The sequence below is a fragment of the Dipodomys merriami genome, unplaced genomic scaffold, assembly GCF_024711535.1.
Source record: "Dipodomys merriami isolate MVZ:Mamm:240054 unplaced genomic scaffold, mDipMer1.0.p SCAF_10, whole genome shotgun sequence".
NCBI lineage: Eukaryota > Metazoa > Chordata > Mammalia > Rodentia > Heteromyidae > Dipodomys > Dipodomys merriami.
Genome location: NW_027202271.1, coordinates 21528026 through 21545913, shown reverse-complemented (window position 1 = coordinate 21545913; position 17888 = coordinate 21528026). Strand labels below are relative to the sequence as shown.

The 17888-nt window shown below is 41.4% G+C and overlaps 1 protein-coding gene across 19 annotated transcripts in view; it reads left to right on the top strand.

Annotated features, from left to right (window-relative positions):
• R3hdm2 (R3H domain containing 2) overlaps positions 1 to 17888 on the top strand; it is a 140073-nt gene that overhangs the window by 70811 nt on the left and 51374 nt on the right. For 16 of the 19 annotated variants that reach the window (XM_069987118.1, XM_069987232.1, XM_069987205.1 and 13 more), the window contains one exon: positions 14621 to 14820. In XM_069987118.1, coding sequence (XP_069843219.1) covers positions 14621 to 14820 — 200 coding nt within the window. Of the gene's footprint in view, positions 1 to 13422; positions 13437 to 14620; positions 14821 to 17888 lie in introns of all 19 variants that reach the window. The other 3 variants (XM_069987160.1, XM_069987153.1, XM_069987169.1) reach the window with 1 other exon arrangement.

The following is a 17888-nucleotide window of genomic DNA, read 5'->3' as shown; positions in this document are numbered from 1 at the left end:
ACATTATGTGTGGTTTTGTTGCCTGATTTTTGTGTATGTGCCAGTATTGGGGCTTGAACTCAGAGCCTTGAGCTTTACTTGGCCTTTTCTCCTAAAGCTGGTGTTCTACTATTAGAACCATACCTCAACATCTGTTGTTTTGCTGGTTAATTGTATATAAGAATCTCTTGGACTTTTTTGCTGCTTGTGCTGCTTTGAACTGTGTTCTTCAGATCTCATCCTCCTGAGTAACTCGGACTGTAGTCATAAGCCACCAGTGCCTAGCTTGGAGTATCTTTTTGTCTGGAGTCTCACTACTTTTTGCCTGGGCTGGTCTAAAATCAAGATTGTTCTGCAGAGATTAGAGAGATTGCCTACATAAGGCACTTTGTGCCTCCCTCCCCTCCTCTTTTGTGCTGGTTGTGGCGCTTGGACTCAGACTTACATTCTTGCATTTTTTTTTTTTTGTTGTTGTTGTTGTTCAAAGCTGATGCTCTATGACTTGAGCCACACTTTCACTTCTACTGATGTTAAATTTCTAAATTAAGTTTCTTATGATTTGAAGACTCTGTGGTGGGAAACACCATCTATCTGGTCTGAACTGAGCTGCTATTGTGGTCACTTGGTTTATGTCAAGTCCTAACTAACTGTAGATCAGGATGATTTATTTTTATATTAAGCCTTCTTGCTTATTTTGATACCTTTAAAGCTGAGATATCAGCAGCTTTTCTTTTTCTTTTTCTTTTTTCTCTTCCACCGAGGTATGGTAAAGTTCTATTGAAGTTAGAATTATCTCAGTGTTTGTTCTGGAGATAGAGAATTAGCTGAGATGGCTTCCATGGCTTTTATCTTCACTACCCTAGCTGGCTTAAAGGTATTAACTAAAGTTTGAATGATTTCACTAAGCTCAATGTTGTACCTTGTCATAGATAATCATGGCATTTTCTCCTGCATTGTCAAAGGGACTAAGAATGATTGATTCATAACAGAAAATTCCATCTCTAGATTTTGTGGCGGGCAGAGTAGGGGTCCTGGGGCTTGAACTCAGGGCCTTGGCACTGTCCCTCAGCTTTTTTTTATTTTTTTGGTTGGTCGTAAGTCTTGATCTCTGGGCCTGGGCACTCTCCCTGAGCTCTTCAGCTCAAGGCAAGCACTCTACCACTGGAGCCACTTCTAGTTTTCTGAGAGGTTTATTGGTGATGAGTCTTACAGACTTTTCCTTCCCCGGGCTGGCTTTAAACCACAATCCTCAGATCTCAGCCTCTTGCGTAGCTAGGATTACAGGCGTGAGCCACCGGTGTCCCACCTGCCCTTCAGCTTTTTTTTGGGGGGGGGTCATTGGGCTTGAACTCTGGGCCTGAGCTCTGTCCCCCAGTTCTTCAGCTTAAGGCTAGCGCTCTTCCACTTGAGCTTCAGCGCCACTTCCGTTTTCCTGGTGGTTTATTGGAGATAAGAGTTTCATGGGCTTTCCTGCCCTGGCTGGCTTTGAACCGCGATCCTCAGATCTCAGCCTCCTGAGTAGCTAGGATTACAGCCATGAGCCACCTGCACCTGGCTCCTTCAGCTTTTTTTGCTCAAGACTAGCTTCACTTCCAGCTTTCTGGTAGTTGAGTGAGTAACTAAGATGAAAAAAGTAGCTAAGATGAAAGGCTTGAGCCACTAGCACCCAGCTTGACACTTCTGGATTTTTTTTTTTTTTTTTTTTTAACTCTGGGCTTGGGCACTGTCCCTCAGCTCTTCAGCTCAAGGTGCGTGCCCTACCGCTTGAGCCACAGCGCCACTTCCGATTTTCTAGTGGTTTATTGGAGATAAGAGTCTCACAGTTTTCCTGCCCTGGCTGGCTTTGAACCGCCAACCTCAGATCTCAGCCTCCTGAGTAGCTAGGATTACAGGCATGAGCCACTGGCGCCTGGCTAGATTTTTTTTAAGCAATGGAAATCAAGAACATTCTGGGGCTGGGAAGGTGGCTCAATAGTAGAGTGCTTGCCTTGTGTGCATGTGGCCCTGGGTTCCATTCCTCAGCACCACATAAGCAGAAAAGGCTGGAAGTAGTGCTGTGGCTCAGGTGGTAGAAGAACCGAGGGACAGTGCCCAGCCCCAGAGTTCAGGCCCCATGACCCACAAAAATAAATAAATAAATAATATATATGTATATGTATATATATATATATATATATTCTGTTCTATTACATTCTATGTGAGGAATTTATGGTAGGTCTTGTTTTCTGTTATCAGAGAATTCTCTGACTAGCTATTGTCCTTTTTTTTTTGAGCTATCCAAGTCTCTGAGTAGAATGTGAACTTTTCTTTCTGTCATTGCCTGCCTCAGTAACAAACAACAAACAAATAGATTCCTCCATTAAACAAAGAGGAAATTGGGTGGGGAGATAAGAAAGGATTATAGGGGGTTAATTTTGAGCCAAGTATATTATATGCATGTAAGGAAACATCACATTGAAATCCCTTTGTGCAGTTAATATACACTAATAAAAAATAAATGAAGAATTAAAAAATATGGCATCTGACTGAGTAACTTTGGGGGAATCACTTAAGGTAAAAGTAAGGGATGTGATTTGGCTAATTAGATAAAGCTAAAGCAGGTTTATCTGATAGGTTATAAGCTTAAATTTCACTTGACTCACATAGTTTTTAGAAACAAATTTGAATAGGGATATTTTAATGATAATTGTGGAAAACTGTCTTGCTTTTAATTTGGAAAAGCAACTGGCCATTTTGAGAAAGAAGGAGATGTCAGAGAAAAGGCAAAAGCCCATCTTGTTGAATTCTAGCTTTGCCACATACTTTATGAATATTTACCCAATTACTATAATTCATTTAAAAGTATATTTATATGTCTTGGGTTCTATTCTATGCCCTAATTATAAACAGCTAACAAAACAAAATCAAAATTTCATGATTTTCTAGTCACTTGAATGGCTGAGACAGAAGGATCACAAGTTTGAGGCCTGCCTAGACAACTTAGTGAGACCTTGTCTCAAAATAAGATTTAAAAACAAAAGAGTGAGTTAGGCGCCAGTGGCTTACGCCTGTAATCCGAGCTACTCAGGAAGCTGAGATCTGAGTATCATGGCTCAAAGCCAGCCCAGGCAGGAAAGTGGGGGAGACTCTTATCTCCAATAAAACACTAGAAAACCAGAAGTGGCTCTGTGGCTCAAGGGTAGAGTGTGATTGTCTTGAGCTGAAGAGCTCAGGGACAGCACCCAAACCCAGAGTTCAAGCTGCACAACCGACCAAAAAAAAAAAAGTGGAGGCTGAGATTGTAGCTCAATGGTGGAATGCTTGTCTTGCTCAAGGCCCTGGTTTTAATTCCTAGTACCACCAACAACTAAACAAAACCATAGTCTCTATGGGATGTTAAATAATGATAAATGCTGAGGGGAACAATAAGGAAGTAGGATAAGGATATATTTGGGGAGGGAATTGTTTGCTTTTTATTTTTGCTTTAAAGATAAGGTCATATTACCCAAGTTGGCCTTGAACTCTTCAGCTCAAGAAATCCTACTGTCCAAACCTTCTTTCTAAGTAGCTGGGATCATAAGTACACATCACCATACCTGACTGTATATTTGGGTTTTGTAATTTTAGTATAGCTAAAGAAGAGGCTGATGAATGACATTCAAGTAAAGACCTAAGGAATTTTGTATGCAAGCCATGAAATTGTCTGGAGGAAGACTTTGAAATAGAAGGAATAGTAAATGCAGTCATCCTAAAGGGATCTTGGGGCAAAAAGAAGAGCCAATGTACATGGGACTGCATAAGTAAGGAGAATAGTAAAAGATAGGTCAAAAAGCAAACTAGTAGTCAGATCACTTAAGGTCTTGTAGTTTATTTAAAGGACTTCAGCTTTTGCTCTGAGTGAAAAAGGTAGCTCTTGAAGCCTTTTGAACAAAGGTATAGATGTGACATTTTTGTACAATCACTCAGGTACTGTTTAGAAAATACCATAGGGGAATGAAAGTGGAAACAGGTAGACCAGGTAAAAGGCTACTGAAATCATTCAGGAGGAAGAGATGGTGGAACCATTAGATAAGAAAAAGAAATTCACTGCATCCAACTTGCAAAGGAAAAAGATCTTTGTTCATAGATGATAAAAGTCTTATGTGGAAAAAAACGCTAAAATTAGAACTAAGAAATAAATTTAGTAAAGTATCAGGAGACAGCTATTACACAGAAGTCTGTTTTATTGTTATACACTAACAGTGAACAATCTAAAAAGAAAATTTTGAAAAGAATTCCTTTTATAGTAGCATAAAAAAGAATAAAATTCTTAGGAATTAACTAAGGAGGTGAGCAACTTACAGTGAAAACTGAAACTATGCTAAAGTTAAATATTGTTGAAGAATTGTATAAATGGAAACATACTATGCTCATGGATTGGAAGTTTTAATATTGCATTGTTACGATCTTGATACTACCCCAAACAATCTATGGTTCAGTGTGATCCCTATTAAAATTTCAGTGATAAGGGTTGAGAAATGGATGCAAACAATGGGCTATAAACTCTTGCTTTTTCTCTGACATTTCATTATTTTCTCAAAATGGCCAGTTGAGGATTTTCCACAGTTATCATCTAAAATATCAGTGATTCCTATTCAAACTGATTTGCCTAATTGAAACTCCTTTGTACAACTGCTTAAAGATAACAAAAATCCCAATGATATTTTTTGCAGACAAGGAAAAAATTATCTTAAAGTTTATATGGAACTAGGCTTAATGATGTGTGCTTATAATCCCAGTACTAAGGAGGCTGAGGCAGGAGGATTGAGAGTTTAAGGCCAGACTGGGCTACATAGTAAAACTGTCGAGAAAGAGAGAGGAGGGATAAAGAGAGGAAGAGGAGGAGGAGAGGGAAAAGGGAAAGGAATCTTGAAAAACAAAATGTAAGAATCAGTTTTTTATTTAAAAAAAACCTCATGCCAGGCACTGGTGGCTCATGCTGATAATCCTAGCTCCCCAGGAGGCTGAGATCTCAGGCTGAAAAGTCTATGAACTTATCTCCAATTAACCACCAAAAAGCTAAAAGTGAAGCTGTTGGCTCAAGTGTTAGAGCACTAACCTTGATCAAAAAAACTCAGGGACATTGCCTAGGTTCTGAGTTCAAGCCCCAAGACCAGGGATGCTGCACACAGCAAAAACAAATTTAAAAAATTTGCCTCATGGGTTTAGTAATCTGCACTATGAAAACTAGGCCAATGGAATAAAGCAATAAACCCTTGCTAATATAGTTTATTTGCATGTATGAAAATAGAGCAGGCCGGGCGCTGGTGGCTCACGCCTGTAATCCTAGCTACTCAGGAGGCTGAGATCTGAGGATCGCGGTTCAAAGCCAGCCCGGGCAGAAGAGACCGTGAGACTCCTATCTCCAATAAACCACCAAAAAACAGGAAGTGGCGCTGTAGCTCAAGTGGTAGAGCGCTCGCCTTGAGCTGAAGAGCTGAGGGACAGCGCCCAGGCCCAGAGTTCAAGCCCCACGACTGACAAAAAAAAAAAAAAAAAAGAAAATAGAGCAGTAAAATCTGTTAAGATTGTTTTAAGAAGGGAGAGGAAGCCAGGTGCCAGTATCGTACTGTAATCCTAGCTACTCAGGAGGCTGAGAGCTGAGGATTGTGGTTCAAAGCCAGCCCAGGCAGGAAAATCTATGAAGGTCTTACCCCCAATCATGAAACAAAACAAAACAAAACAAAACAAAACACCAGAAGTGGAGCTGTGGCTCATTGGTAGAGCACTAGCCTTGAGTATAAAAGCTCAAGGACAGTGTCCAGGCCCCTGAGTTCAAGTCCCAGGACCAGGACCAAAAAAAAGCGAGGAAGAGGAGGATGGGGGAGACTGATAGATACAGTGTGTAGATGAGTAGAAATGTCATAGTGAAACTCCCCTTGTATAACTTATTGATGCTTACTAAAAATAAATAAGCCAGCTGGTGACTCACCTCTGTATTTCTAGCTACTCGGGAGGCTGAAATCGGAAGATTGCTGTTCAAAGCCAGCCCAGGCAGGAAAGTCCATGAGACTCTTATCTCCAATTAATCACAGAAAAAGCTAGAAGTGGCACTGTGGCTCAAGTGGTAGAGTACAAGTCTTGAACAAAAGGAGCTAATGGACAGCACCTAGGCCTAGAGTTCAAGACCCAGGACTGGCCAAAAATAAATAAGCCATTGCATATGTGGTCAAGTGATACTTTCGACAAGAATGCCAAGATCATTCAATGGGGAGAGGATAGCCTTTTCGACAAATAAGATTGGGAATAACTGGATATCCTCATGCAAAAACAAAACAAAACCTCAAATGGAAATATGGTTTTTTGTTGTTGTTATTGTTGATGGTGGCAGTGGTATTTGATGTTTCTTTACTTTTTTTCCCTCTTTTAGGGGTGGCAAAGTGGGGGGAGGAGGTACATAGAAAGGGAGGGAGGGTGAACAAATGCAATCATACTGTTCACTATGTACTGTGGAAAATGACCTGTGTAAATTGTGGGCAGGAATGGGAGGGAGAAACTGGGGGAAAGCTAAGGAAAGGGTGGTGACATTATTCAAGAAAAGAAATTTACAGGGGCTGGGAAGGTGGCTCGGTGGTAGAGCACTTGCCTTGCATGCTCGAGGCCCTGGGTTTGATTCCTCAGCACCACATAAGTAAAAAGCCGGAAGTGATGCTGTGGCTCAAGTGGTAGAGCACTAGCCTTGAGCTGAAGAGCTGAGGGACAGCGCCCAGGCCCAGAGTTCAGGCCCCACGACCAGACCAAAAAAAAAAAAAAAGAAAAGAAAAGAAAAGAAATTTACAGCCGGGCACCTGTGGCTCACGCCTGTAATCCTAGCTACTCAGGAGGCTGAGATCTGAGGATCAAGGTTCAAAGCCATCCTGGGCAGGAAAGACCATGAGACTCCTATCTCCAATAAACCACCAGAAAACCGGAAGTAGCGCTGTAGCTCAAGTGGTGTAGAGCACTAGCCTTGAGCTGAAGATCTGAGGGACAGTGCCCAAACCCAGAATTCAAGCCCCATGACCAACAAAAAAAAAAAGAAAAGAAATTTACTCATCACCTGACTTACGAAATAGTAACCCCTCAATATAACACTTTAATAATAACAATAAAATTATATTTTTAAAACTCAAAATGGTTCAAATGTCTAAATGTAAGATCTAAAACTATAAAGTTCTTAAGAGAAAATATAGGGTACATGCTTTATGACATGATTTGGTAGTGATTTCTTATGACACCAAAGACAAAAATGATCAAAGAAAAGAATTAAAAGTCATATATCTGATAAGGGATCAAGATCTCAACTATATAGAGAATTCCCAAAACTCATCAATAGCAAAAATGCCATTAAAAAAATTGGTTAAAGGGCCGGGATATGTCTGTGTGTGTGTGTGTGTGTGTGTGTGTGTGTGTGTGTGTGTGTGTGTGTGTGTGTGTGTGTGTGTGTGTGTGTGTGTGTGTGTGTGTGTGTGTGTGTGTGTGTGTGTGTGTGTGTGTGTGTGTGTGTGTGTGTGCTCAGTGGTAGAACAGTTGCACATCGTGTGCAAGGCCCTGAGTTTGATTCTCAATAGCGCGCGCGCACACGCGCGTGCACACACACACACAGAGTGACTGGAGGGCTGGGGATGTGGCTTAGTGGTAGAGACACACACACAATGTGGCTTAGTGGTAGACACACACACACACACAGAGTGACTGGAGGGCTGGGGATGTGGCTTAGTGGTAGAGACACACACACACACTTAGTGGTAGACACACACACACACACACACACACACACACACACACACACACCCATGTGAAGGGTTTGAATAGATAATTCTACAGGGGCTAGGAATGTGGCTCAGTGGTAGAGCGCTTGCCTTGCATGCCTGAGGCCCTGGGTTTGATTCTTCAAGCACCACATAAGCAAAAAGAAAAAAGCTGGAAGTGTTGCTGTGGCTCAAGAGGTAGAGCACTAGCCTTGAGCTGAAGAGCTGAGGGACAGCACCCAGGCCCAGAGCTCAGGCCCCACGACCAGACCCCCCCCCAAAAAAAAATACTAGATAATTCTACAAAGAAAATATATGTTGGTTTATAATATGAAAAGATGCTCAGTATCACTAATTATTAAAATACAAATCAAAATTATAAGATACCACTTCATATTCATTAAGATGTTTGCTAAAAATATTAAAAAGTTGGAAGTGGCGCTGTAGCTCAAGTGGTAGAGTGCTCGCCTTGAGCTGAAGAGCTGAGGGACAGCGTCCAGGCCCAGAGTTCAAGCCCCACGGCCGACCAAAAAAACAAAAAAAAAACAAAAAATTAAAAAGTTGAGCAGAAGTTGGGGTGAAGGGTCTCTTGAGTACCTGTAGTTCAAGCACGAAGGCTGACACAGAAGTCAGTCCAGAACATTTTAATCTTGTCTCTTTACCTAAAGAATTACTCTAAATACCAGCCAACTCCTATAAACTTCCTTACACAGCACTAAGACCTTTTGCAGTTAGAAAGCAGAATGGTAGCCGGGCGCTGGTGGCTCACGCCTGTAATCCTAGCTACTCAGGAGGCTGAGATCTGAGGATCGCGGTTCAAAGCCAGCCTGGGCAGGAGAGACCGTGAAACTCCTATCTCCAATAAACCACCAGAAAATCGGAAGTGGCGCTGTAGCTCAAGTGGTAGAGCGCTCGCCTTGAGCTGAAGAGCTGAGGGACAGCGCCCAGGCCCAGAGTTCAAGCCCCACGACTGACCAAAAAAAAAAAAAAAGAAAGCAGAATGGTAGCTGTGTAGAGTGGTATACACCACTACATAGTAAGACTACATAGTAAGGCTACATAGTAAGACTGTTTAAGTCTACACAGGAAGACTCTAAAAAAAGAATTTTTGTATTTCTCTGTTTTGGAAAATAAGCACAACTATTATTGTTATTATTGCCCTAATACTAGTAAAACCTGTGACAGTTGACTTCTGTATTTCTCAGAAGGCTTGATGACCATCATATAACTATAGTAATATAATGTGTTTGACAAGCTCTTTACACTTTATTCCCATATATCCTGCTTTTTCCTTAGAAGAGAGGGAGGGTTGGACCTAAATCTCATATTCTAGTGGGCCTTCATTCCTGTTTTCTCTCAAGGATTATTAGGTATCTTCAGGCTTGCAGTTACACTGCTGTGGGTTTTTGTCCCTTATTTTGAAGCCAAGTAGACCTGACTCCTTTCTTTGGCCAGTCCTGGGGCTTGAATTCAGGGTCTGGGCACTGTCCCTGAGCCTTTTGTGCTCAAGGCTAGCATTGTACCACTTGAGCCACTGCACCACTTCCAGCTTTTTCTGAGTGGTTTTTTGGAGATAAGAGTCTCATGGGGCTGGGAATGTGGCTTAGTAGTAGAGTGCTTGCCTAGCATGCATGAAGCCCTGGTTTGATTCCTCAGTACCACATATACAGGGGGAAAAGAAGCCGGAAGTGGCTCTGTGGCTCAGGTGGTAGAACGCTAGACTTGAGCACAGAGAGGCTCAGGAACAGTGCCAAGGCTGAGTTCAAGCTCCAGGACCAACAAAAAAATAATAAAAAGAGTCTTACTGACTTTTCTTCTCAGGTTGGCTTTGAACTGTTATCCTCAGATCTCAGCCTCCTAAGTAGCTAGGATTATAGGCACGAGCCACCAGTGCCTGGGATTACAGGTGTAACATCATACCCAACCCACCATAAAAAGGTTTTAGTTTGAGAAAAGTTCTTGTGACAGGGCTATATTTGAACTTACAATCTTTCTGCTTTAGCCTCCCATGTACTAGGATTAGAACATGTACCGGTCACCCAACACCATGAAAGTTTGAGTTCCACCCATGGTCTTACCACACTGGTACTAGGGCTTGAACTCAGCTTTCTTGTTCATGGCTGCTGCACTTCCACGTCCACCTTTTTGATGATTAATTGGAGATGAGAATCTCATGGACTTTCTGTCCTGGTTGGTTTTGATCTGTGACCCTCAGATCTCAGCCTCCTGAGTATTTAGGATTATAACATGAGCCGCTAGTGCCCAACTATCCAGCCATCTTTTGTGTATATCAATACATTCTCTCTCTTCTTCTTCTTCTTCTTTCTTTCTTCTTCTTCTTCCTCCTCCTCCTCCTCCTCCTCCTCCTCCTCCTCCTCCTCCTCCTCCTCCTCCTCCTCCTCCTCCTCCTCTTCCCCCTCTTCCCCCTCTTCCCCCTCCTCCTTTTTTGACCAGTCAGTCATGTGGTTTGAACTCAGGGCCTAGGCGCTGTCCCTGAGCTTTTGCTCAAGGCTAGTGCTCTACCACAACACCACTTCTGGCTTTTTCTGTGCATGTGGTACTGAGGAATTGAGGGCTTCATGCATGCTAGGAAAGCACTCTACCACTAAGCCACATTCTCAGCCTAATAATTCATTATTTTTTAAATTGTTAAACAGTAGTTCATTATATGAATGTACTCAGTTTTATTTTTGGTAGTACTGAAATTGTAATCTAGGCATTGTCCTTATTTAGGCATGTGCTCTGCCACTTGAGCCATGTCCCTAGTTGTTTCTGCTTTTCTTTATTTTAGATAGCATTTCGTGGTTTTTCTTGAGTGGGCCTGGAATGCTCTTACCTCCATCTCCTGAATAGCTAGGATACAGGTGTGTGACCTACCATGCTTCTGGAAGGTGCTTTTTACTTCCCTTCTTCCTCCTTCTCCTCTTCCTTTTCCTTTCCCTGCAGTACTTTCCCTCCAGAATTCAGGGCCTCATCCTTGCTAGGCATAAGCTCTAGCACTTGAGCCATACCCCTCCTTTTTTGCTTAGATTACTCTTTTAGGTGGTTGACCAAGTAGTTGTTATTCTTAGACCATGAGCCTTCTACTTATGGTTCCCAGGTGGATACCACCATGCCCAGCTTATTGATTCAGACAGGATCTAGCTAACTTTCCTGCTTGGCCTTAAATCAGTATCCTCCAAGTCATACTATAGACATGTACCACCATACCTGGCCACCCATAATTGTTTTATCTACTCTTGAACCCCAAAATTTTCAATGTGAGTCAATTTTCTTGATATTTGAATTAAAGATTGAAAAACTTACAGATAAGGTAGAATTTTTAGTTCCTAGTATTGGCTTCTTATTTGTATTCTGACTTATATTACTATCTCTTTTGGGCTATCACCTAGAAACTTGTTTGTAGGATTGATGGAAGGATATATAATCTTACTGTTTTAGAAGGTGCTTACCTTGGCAGTCAAAAAATTTATGGGAAATCTGTAGTGTCTTCCTGAAATAAATGACTGAATCTGGCTCCCAATCATCCTACCCTGTATTGGTCTGTATCAGATAGCCCCATATCAGGCAGTCCCCTCTGTGCAGCTTTGCACCATTGAGTATCCTCAGGAGACGTTCTGCCTTGGAAATTGTGCCATTTGTCTGGATGTAATGTACTATGTGCACAGGTAGTTTGTGGGAAGTACACATCCAAGCCCTCCTGGGAGCTTAATGTCTTTGCTTTGTTCTCATATTTACATATGAAAAAGTTCATTCTGTTTCTCCCTAAATTTCCTATACCAAATACACAATCTAGATAAAAAATTACTTCTTTGCCTTTAATCTTCTACTGATTTTGTTTTTGCTTATTAAGTGGTCTTTTGGGGTTTTTTTGTTTTTTGTTTTATTGTTGTTGTTGTTTTAGTTAATGAATTGTCTTGGCCCTCAATTGCAATTTTCACTTTTGTTTTGGCTCAGAGATTTTTATTTCTAGGAACTTTATTCTCCAAGAATAATGAGAGACTGCTGCATAGGACTGCTTATTTTGGAGAACTAACTATATAAATGTTAGAAGTATTTCAGAACTAATGGCATGGAGAATTTTCAGGAGAGGCTAGTAGGCTTCTTAGGAAGTCACAGCAAAAGAGGGGAGGGAGAAAAGAGAATGGGTAACAGGGAGAGAAGGGAAGATAAATACAGTCAAGGTATATTATATGTGTGCAGAAAATAGCATGATGAAACTCACAGAGGGACAAGGAGGAATAAAATAAGCAATCAAAGTACATTATATACATAAATGTTTATATCATAATAAAATCCTTTTGTTCTGGAGTTTGAACTCTTGGCCTCACTCTAGCTGATGCTCTACCATTGGAGCCATGGTTCCAGCTTCAGTTTTAGCAAAACTCTCAAGGACATCTAAAAAAGCCTAGTAGGATGGCTTCAAGTTGTGATTCTCAAGATCTCAGTCTACTGAGTAGCTAGGATTATAAATATGAGTCACTGGCACTCAGCTAGCCATTTTCTTTTTCTTTGTTGGTTGTTGGGCTTGAACTCTGGGCTTGGGCGCTGTCCCTCAGCTCTTTAGCTCAAGGCTAGTGCTCTACCACTTGAGCCACAGCGCTGCTTCTGGCTTCTTCTTTTTATGTGGTGCTGAGGAATTAAACTCAGGGCCTAATACATATGAGACAAGCATTCTACCACTGAGCTACCTTCTCAGCCCCATCATTTTCTTTTTTTTTTTTTTAATTTTTTTATTGTAAAGATACTATACAGAGGGTTACAGTTACATGAGTGAGGTAATGAGTACACTTCCTCTTGAACATTGTCCATCATTTTCTTTTATAGTAGGTTTTCTTCCAGTGTTTCTCACCTTTAAATTTAACTCTATAACTTCATAATCATATTAATAGAAACTTTTTTTTTTTTTTTTTTTTTTGTCGGTCATGGGGCTTGAACTCTGGGCTTGGGTGCTGTCCCTCAGCTCTTCAGCTCAAGGCGAGCACTCTACCACTTGAGCCACAGCGCCACTTCCGGTTTTCTGGTGGTTTATTGGAGATAGGAGTCTCACGGTCTCTCCTGCCCGGGCTGGCTTTGAACCGCGATCCTCAGATCTCAGCCTCCTGAGTAGCTAGGATTACAGGCATGAGCCACCAGCGCCCGGCATAATAGAAACTTTTTAAAGAGAATTTTTCTGACTCTTTTTTTTCAAGTATCAGTCTTGGGGTTTGAACTCAGGGTCTGGGAGCTGTCGCTCAGATCTTCAGCTCAAGGCAAGCGCTCTACCACTTGAGCCACAGCACCACTTCCTAAAGAGAATTTTTCTATCCCTAAGCAAAGTAAGTCTATAGGTAACTATTTAGGAGCTGCCACATAATAGACAAAGCAATAATCTTGCAGATTTATTTGCTTGTGCCTAATGAAGCTACCTATGTTTCTTGATCTTTTAGATCTAACCCTTTAAACTGACTTAAAGGAGAGAAAATGTTTGATTACCATCTTCTTTAAGCATTGTTAACCATTTGTTTATTTAGCTAAGTTTGTAGAGCTGCAATAGGAATAAATGTGACATCTACAACAGTTTCAAGTGTTTCTAAAAGATAGAAAAACTATTTAGGATTAAAGTATAGTCAATAACCCTTGTAAGGAGGCTCTTTTTTTTTTTTTTTTGGCTGGTCGTGGGGCCTGAACTCTGGGTCTGGGCGCTGTCCCTCAGCTCTTCAACGCAAGGTGAGCACTCTACCACTTGAGCCACAGTGCCACTTCAGCTTTTTCTGCTTATGTGGTGCTGAGGAATTGAACCCAGGGCCTCATGCATACAAGGCAAGCACTCTACCACTGAGCCCCCTTCCCAGCCCCATTAGGAGACTCTTATCTTCCATTGACCAGCAAAAAGTCAGAGTAGAATGGAGCTGTGGCTCAAACAGTAGATTACCAGCCCTGAGGGAAAATAAAGCTAAGGGACAGTATTTAGGCCCTGAATTCAAGCCCCAGTACCATCCTTCCCCCCAATAAAAAATAATAACAACACCTGCACCATAGATAACTATCATTTAGGGGCAGTAGGTTGACTTAACCCAAATAGTGAGAATATCAAAGCAAAGATTCTTCCTCAAGAGAGACCCAGTCTTTCTGAGGGATAGATGGCTACACAGATGTCTTCTTGCCTTTCAGCTCACTTAAAAGAAAGGAAAGACTTTTTCTGGGAAGTAGTTTGAAGCTAATAACTTCACTAAGGTTTAGAGTAGTTGTGGAAGATCTCTCTCGAGAAAGGAAGGTTTTTCTCTTCAATGGTAAACAGAGTTTATGATACGTTTTTCTTCATTCTAGAAAGTAATCTAGTAAATTTAAGTTGAAAATGTGAGCACATTTCTACAAGAAACAAAGAGGGGTAATGTAGTGTCAAGACTAATCGCTTTAGAACTGAAAGCAGGTGAATTTCAGACTAGAAAATGTATGTAGCTGAAGATATTGCTTAGGTTACTTTGTGTGATAGAGTTTGCGCTTAGCATGTAATTAGGCTCTGGATTCAATCTCCCACAACCCACTCCCCATCTAGGAAATGCAGATTAATTTGTCATGACAGAAGCAGATCAGTAATGGCTAGAAGTGGTGTAAAGGGAGGAAAGATCATGAAGAGACATGAGGAAACTTGAGCATAGGGTGATGGATATGCTATCTCAATCATAGTGGTTTTACAGATGGATACATATGTCGTCACTTATCCAATTGTGTATTTTCATGTAGTTTATAGTTATCAATTTTACTTTAGTAAAGTTAAAGAAAAATGGTTTTGGGACAGCCATTTATAAAACATTTCTAGATTGTGGGAAGATTGTTAGAAAAAAATGTACATATGTGAAATACAAATCTTGTGTTTCTTAAGTAGACTCCTACCTTTGATGTTACTTTAGGAATCCATAGAGGCAACTGTATTCTTCTGAAGAACATGTCTAACAGTAACACTATTCAAGAAACCCTGGAAATAATGAAAGAATCAGAAAAAAAACTGGTGGAAGAATCTATAAACAAAGGCAAGCTTATATCTAAGACTCCAAGTAAAGAAGAAGTTGAGAAAGAGAGTGAAGATAACGGTTTGCGTCAGGAGACACAGGTAAGGATTAGAAGTGCATTTGTGCACACACTTTTTATACCTGGATAGGAGTGGGAACTTGTAAGAATCCAGACACTAGCCGGGCGCTGGTGGCTCACGCCTGTAATCCTAGCTACTCAGGAGGCTGAGATCTGAGGATCGCGGTTCAAAGCCAGCCCGGGCAGGAGAGACCGTGAGACTCCTATCTCCAATAAACCACCAGAAAACCGGAAGTGGCGCTGTGGCTCAAGTGGTAGAGCGCTCGCCTTGAGCTGAAGAGCTGAGGGACAGCGCCCAGGCCCAGAGTTCAAGCCCCAAGACCGACAAAAAAAAAAAAAAAAAAAAAAAAGAATCCAGACACTAATAGGAACACTCACTGATACTTAAACAACACAACTTGAACTCTCAAGGAACATCTTTGTGTTTTGTTGTAGAGTCTATGATAAATCCATATCTAAGGAACACACATGGAATGACTAATCTATTTGACTTAAGTTCACTTTGCTGCATTTTGATAATTTTTAACTATCAGAAATGAAGATCTATATATTGATAAGTCATAAAATAGCTTATAGACTAAGTTCTTTTTTTGGGGGGGGGTCCGGTCGTGAGGCCTGAACTCTGGGCCTGGACGCTGTCCCTCAGCTCTTCAGCTCAAGGCTAGCACTCTACCACTTGAGCCACAGCACCACTTCCGGCTTTTTTCTTTTTGCTTATGTGGTGCTGAGGAATTGAACCCAGGGCCTCAGGCATGGAAGGCAAGCACTCTACGCTGAGCCACCTTCCCAGCCCCTAGAATAAGTTCTTAAAACTAGAGTTACTTGTCTTCACATACAGTGTTAATTAAATTGATATCCTGGTTGTATTAAAGCAGTCTGCATTTTCTGGGTTAGAAATAGTCTCTGAGCCAGGCACCGATGGCTCACGCCTGTAATAGGCTCACGCCTAGCTACTCAGGAGGCTGAGCTCTGAGGATCACGGTCCAAAGCCAGCAGGGCAGGAAAGTCCATAAGCCTCTTATCTCCAATAAACTACCACAAAACCAGAAGTGGTGCTGTGCCTCAAGTGGTAGAGCATTTGCCTTGAGCTGAAGAGCTCAGGGACAGTGCCCAGACCCCACAGCTGCCATTAAAAAAAAAAAAAGAAAGAAATAATCTCTGAATTTACCATTTGGAAAATGTGAGTGAGAGGAATTTCTCTCTTTGATTGCCTTGTTTCCCATACAAATCCATACTTAAGTACAGAAATATGGGTAGATGGGCAGCCAGGCTTCTTTGAGGATTCTTCTTTTGTGCCCAACTCCAGGCTCTGAGCTTTCACTAGCCTGCCAGTTATGTCTCTCCTGTCTGTCTATGATCACTGCTTGTTTCTTTTGTTACACAAACCCAATTTTTGTAAATCCTTTCTATCATGCCCAAGAGTGAGACTAGTCTTTATTTTAAGCCTGAGGGGTAGACTGTGAGACCTAGTAGTAAATTAATTAAAACAGGAGCAACATCATTTTGGAGGATCTGGAAACTTGAAGCATAATTTTTCAAGACAATTTAATTCACCTAGGCCTTGACTTTTCTAAAGATTTAAACAGCAGCAACATTAAAGAAATGAATTAAGGGCTGGGAAGGTGGCTCAGTGGTAGAGCGCTTGCCTTGCATGCCTGAGGCCCTGGGTTCGATTCCTCAGCACCATATAAGCAAAAAGAAAAAAGCCAGAAGTAGTGCTGTGGCTCAAGTGGTAGAGCGCTAGCCTTGAACTGAAGAGCTGAGGATCAGTGCCCAGGCCCAGAGTTCAGGCCCCACAACCGGACCAAAAAGGAAAAAAAAGAAAAGAAATGAATTAAAAATCAGATAGCTCTCTGAGATACTTTGTTCTTGAGCTACCTGTTTTTCTGTAGTCTTTCTTCATATAATTTTCCAGATCTCTGTCCTCGCTACTTTTCTCTCCATTTTCTTTTACATAAGAGCTGTCATTCCCCGCTCATTCTTCCAGACTTTGTGGAGACAGTCTACCACAGTTCCAACTATACTTCCAGCCTCCACTGATACCAATAATGAATATTAAGTACTCAGCACAGATAAGTGACGAATGTTTAATTATGTGCTGTCATACTACATGAAAGATAATAATTAAGTGAACTTTTAAATCCAAGTTAGTCTCCTCTATTTTGAGGAGACTATTACAAATGATGTTCTGAACTCCTGTTGTGTGTACTTCTTGAAGACAAACAATAAATAGAGGGTATTTAGGCTGAGTACAGTGGTACAGACCTGAAATCCCAGTACATGGGAGGTAGAGGCTGGAGAATCACAAGTTTGAGGCCAGCCTGGCCTACATATAGAGAGATCCTATCTCATATGAGAGGGAGAGGAGGGAGGGGGAAGAAAGGAGGGAAGAAAAGAAAAGCAAGGAAGGAAGGAAGGAGATTATGTTTTATATTTCTTATGGGACATTCATTTTGTTTAAAAATGTCTTTTTTTTTTTTTTTTTGGCAAGTCCTGGCTCTTGAATACTGGGCCTGGATACTATCTCTGAGCTTCTTTTGCTCAAGGCTAGCATTCTATCAATTGAGCCACAGTGGCCACTTCCAGCTTTTTCTGTTTATGTGATAATGAGGACTCGAACCCAGGGCTTCATGCATGCTAGGCAAGCAATCTACAACTGAGGCACATTCCCAGCCCCCAAAGAGTCTTTATTTAAATATACAAATAGATTGTGGGCCAGTTGGGATTGCAACTTGCCTCCCCTCTGACTTGACCCCATTTGCTACCCCCTAAAAAGTTAGGGCTACTGCTGCCATCTACTGGAGCTCTTGTTCTTTTGCAAAGTCCTTTATTCTTGTCTGTCACCCTGGATCCTATAGAGTGGACCCTTGGAAAGTCTTTTCCCTTATACTCCTTTCCAATTACCAATAGAACATGCACTCCTTCAACAGCATAATAATACTAAAAATTCTATTCCTTCTGTATTCTCTCTTCATACTCTGGCAGTCTCCTCAAAATCTCACCAGTGTTGCCAAGAGTTTCTGTTATGAATTAGACCTGAAAAGTTTGGAGGAGAGGGGATTTTCTTTCTTTGTACAGTATGAGATATAA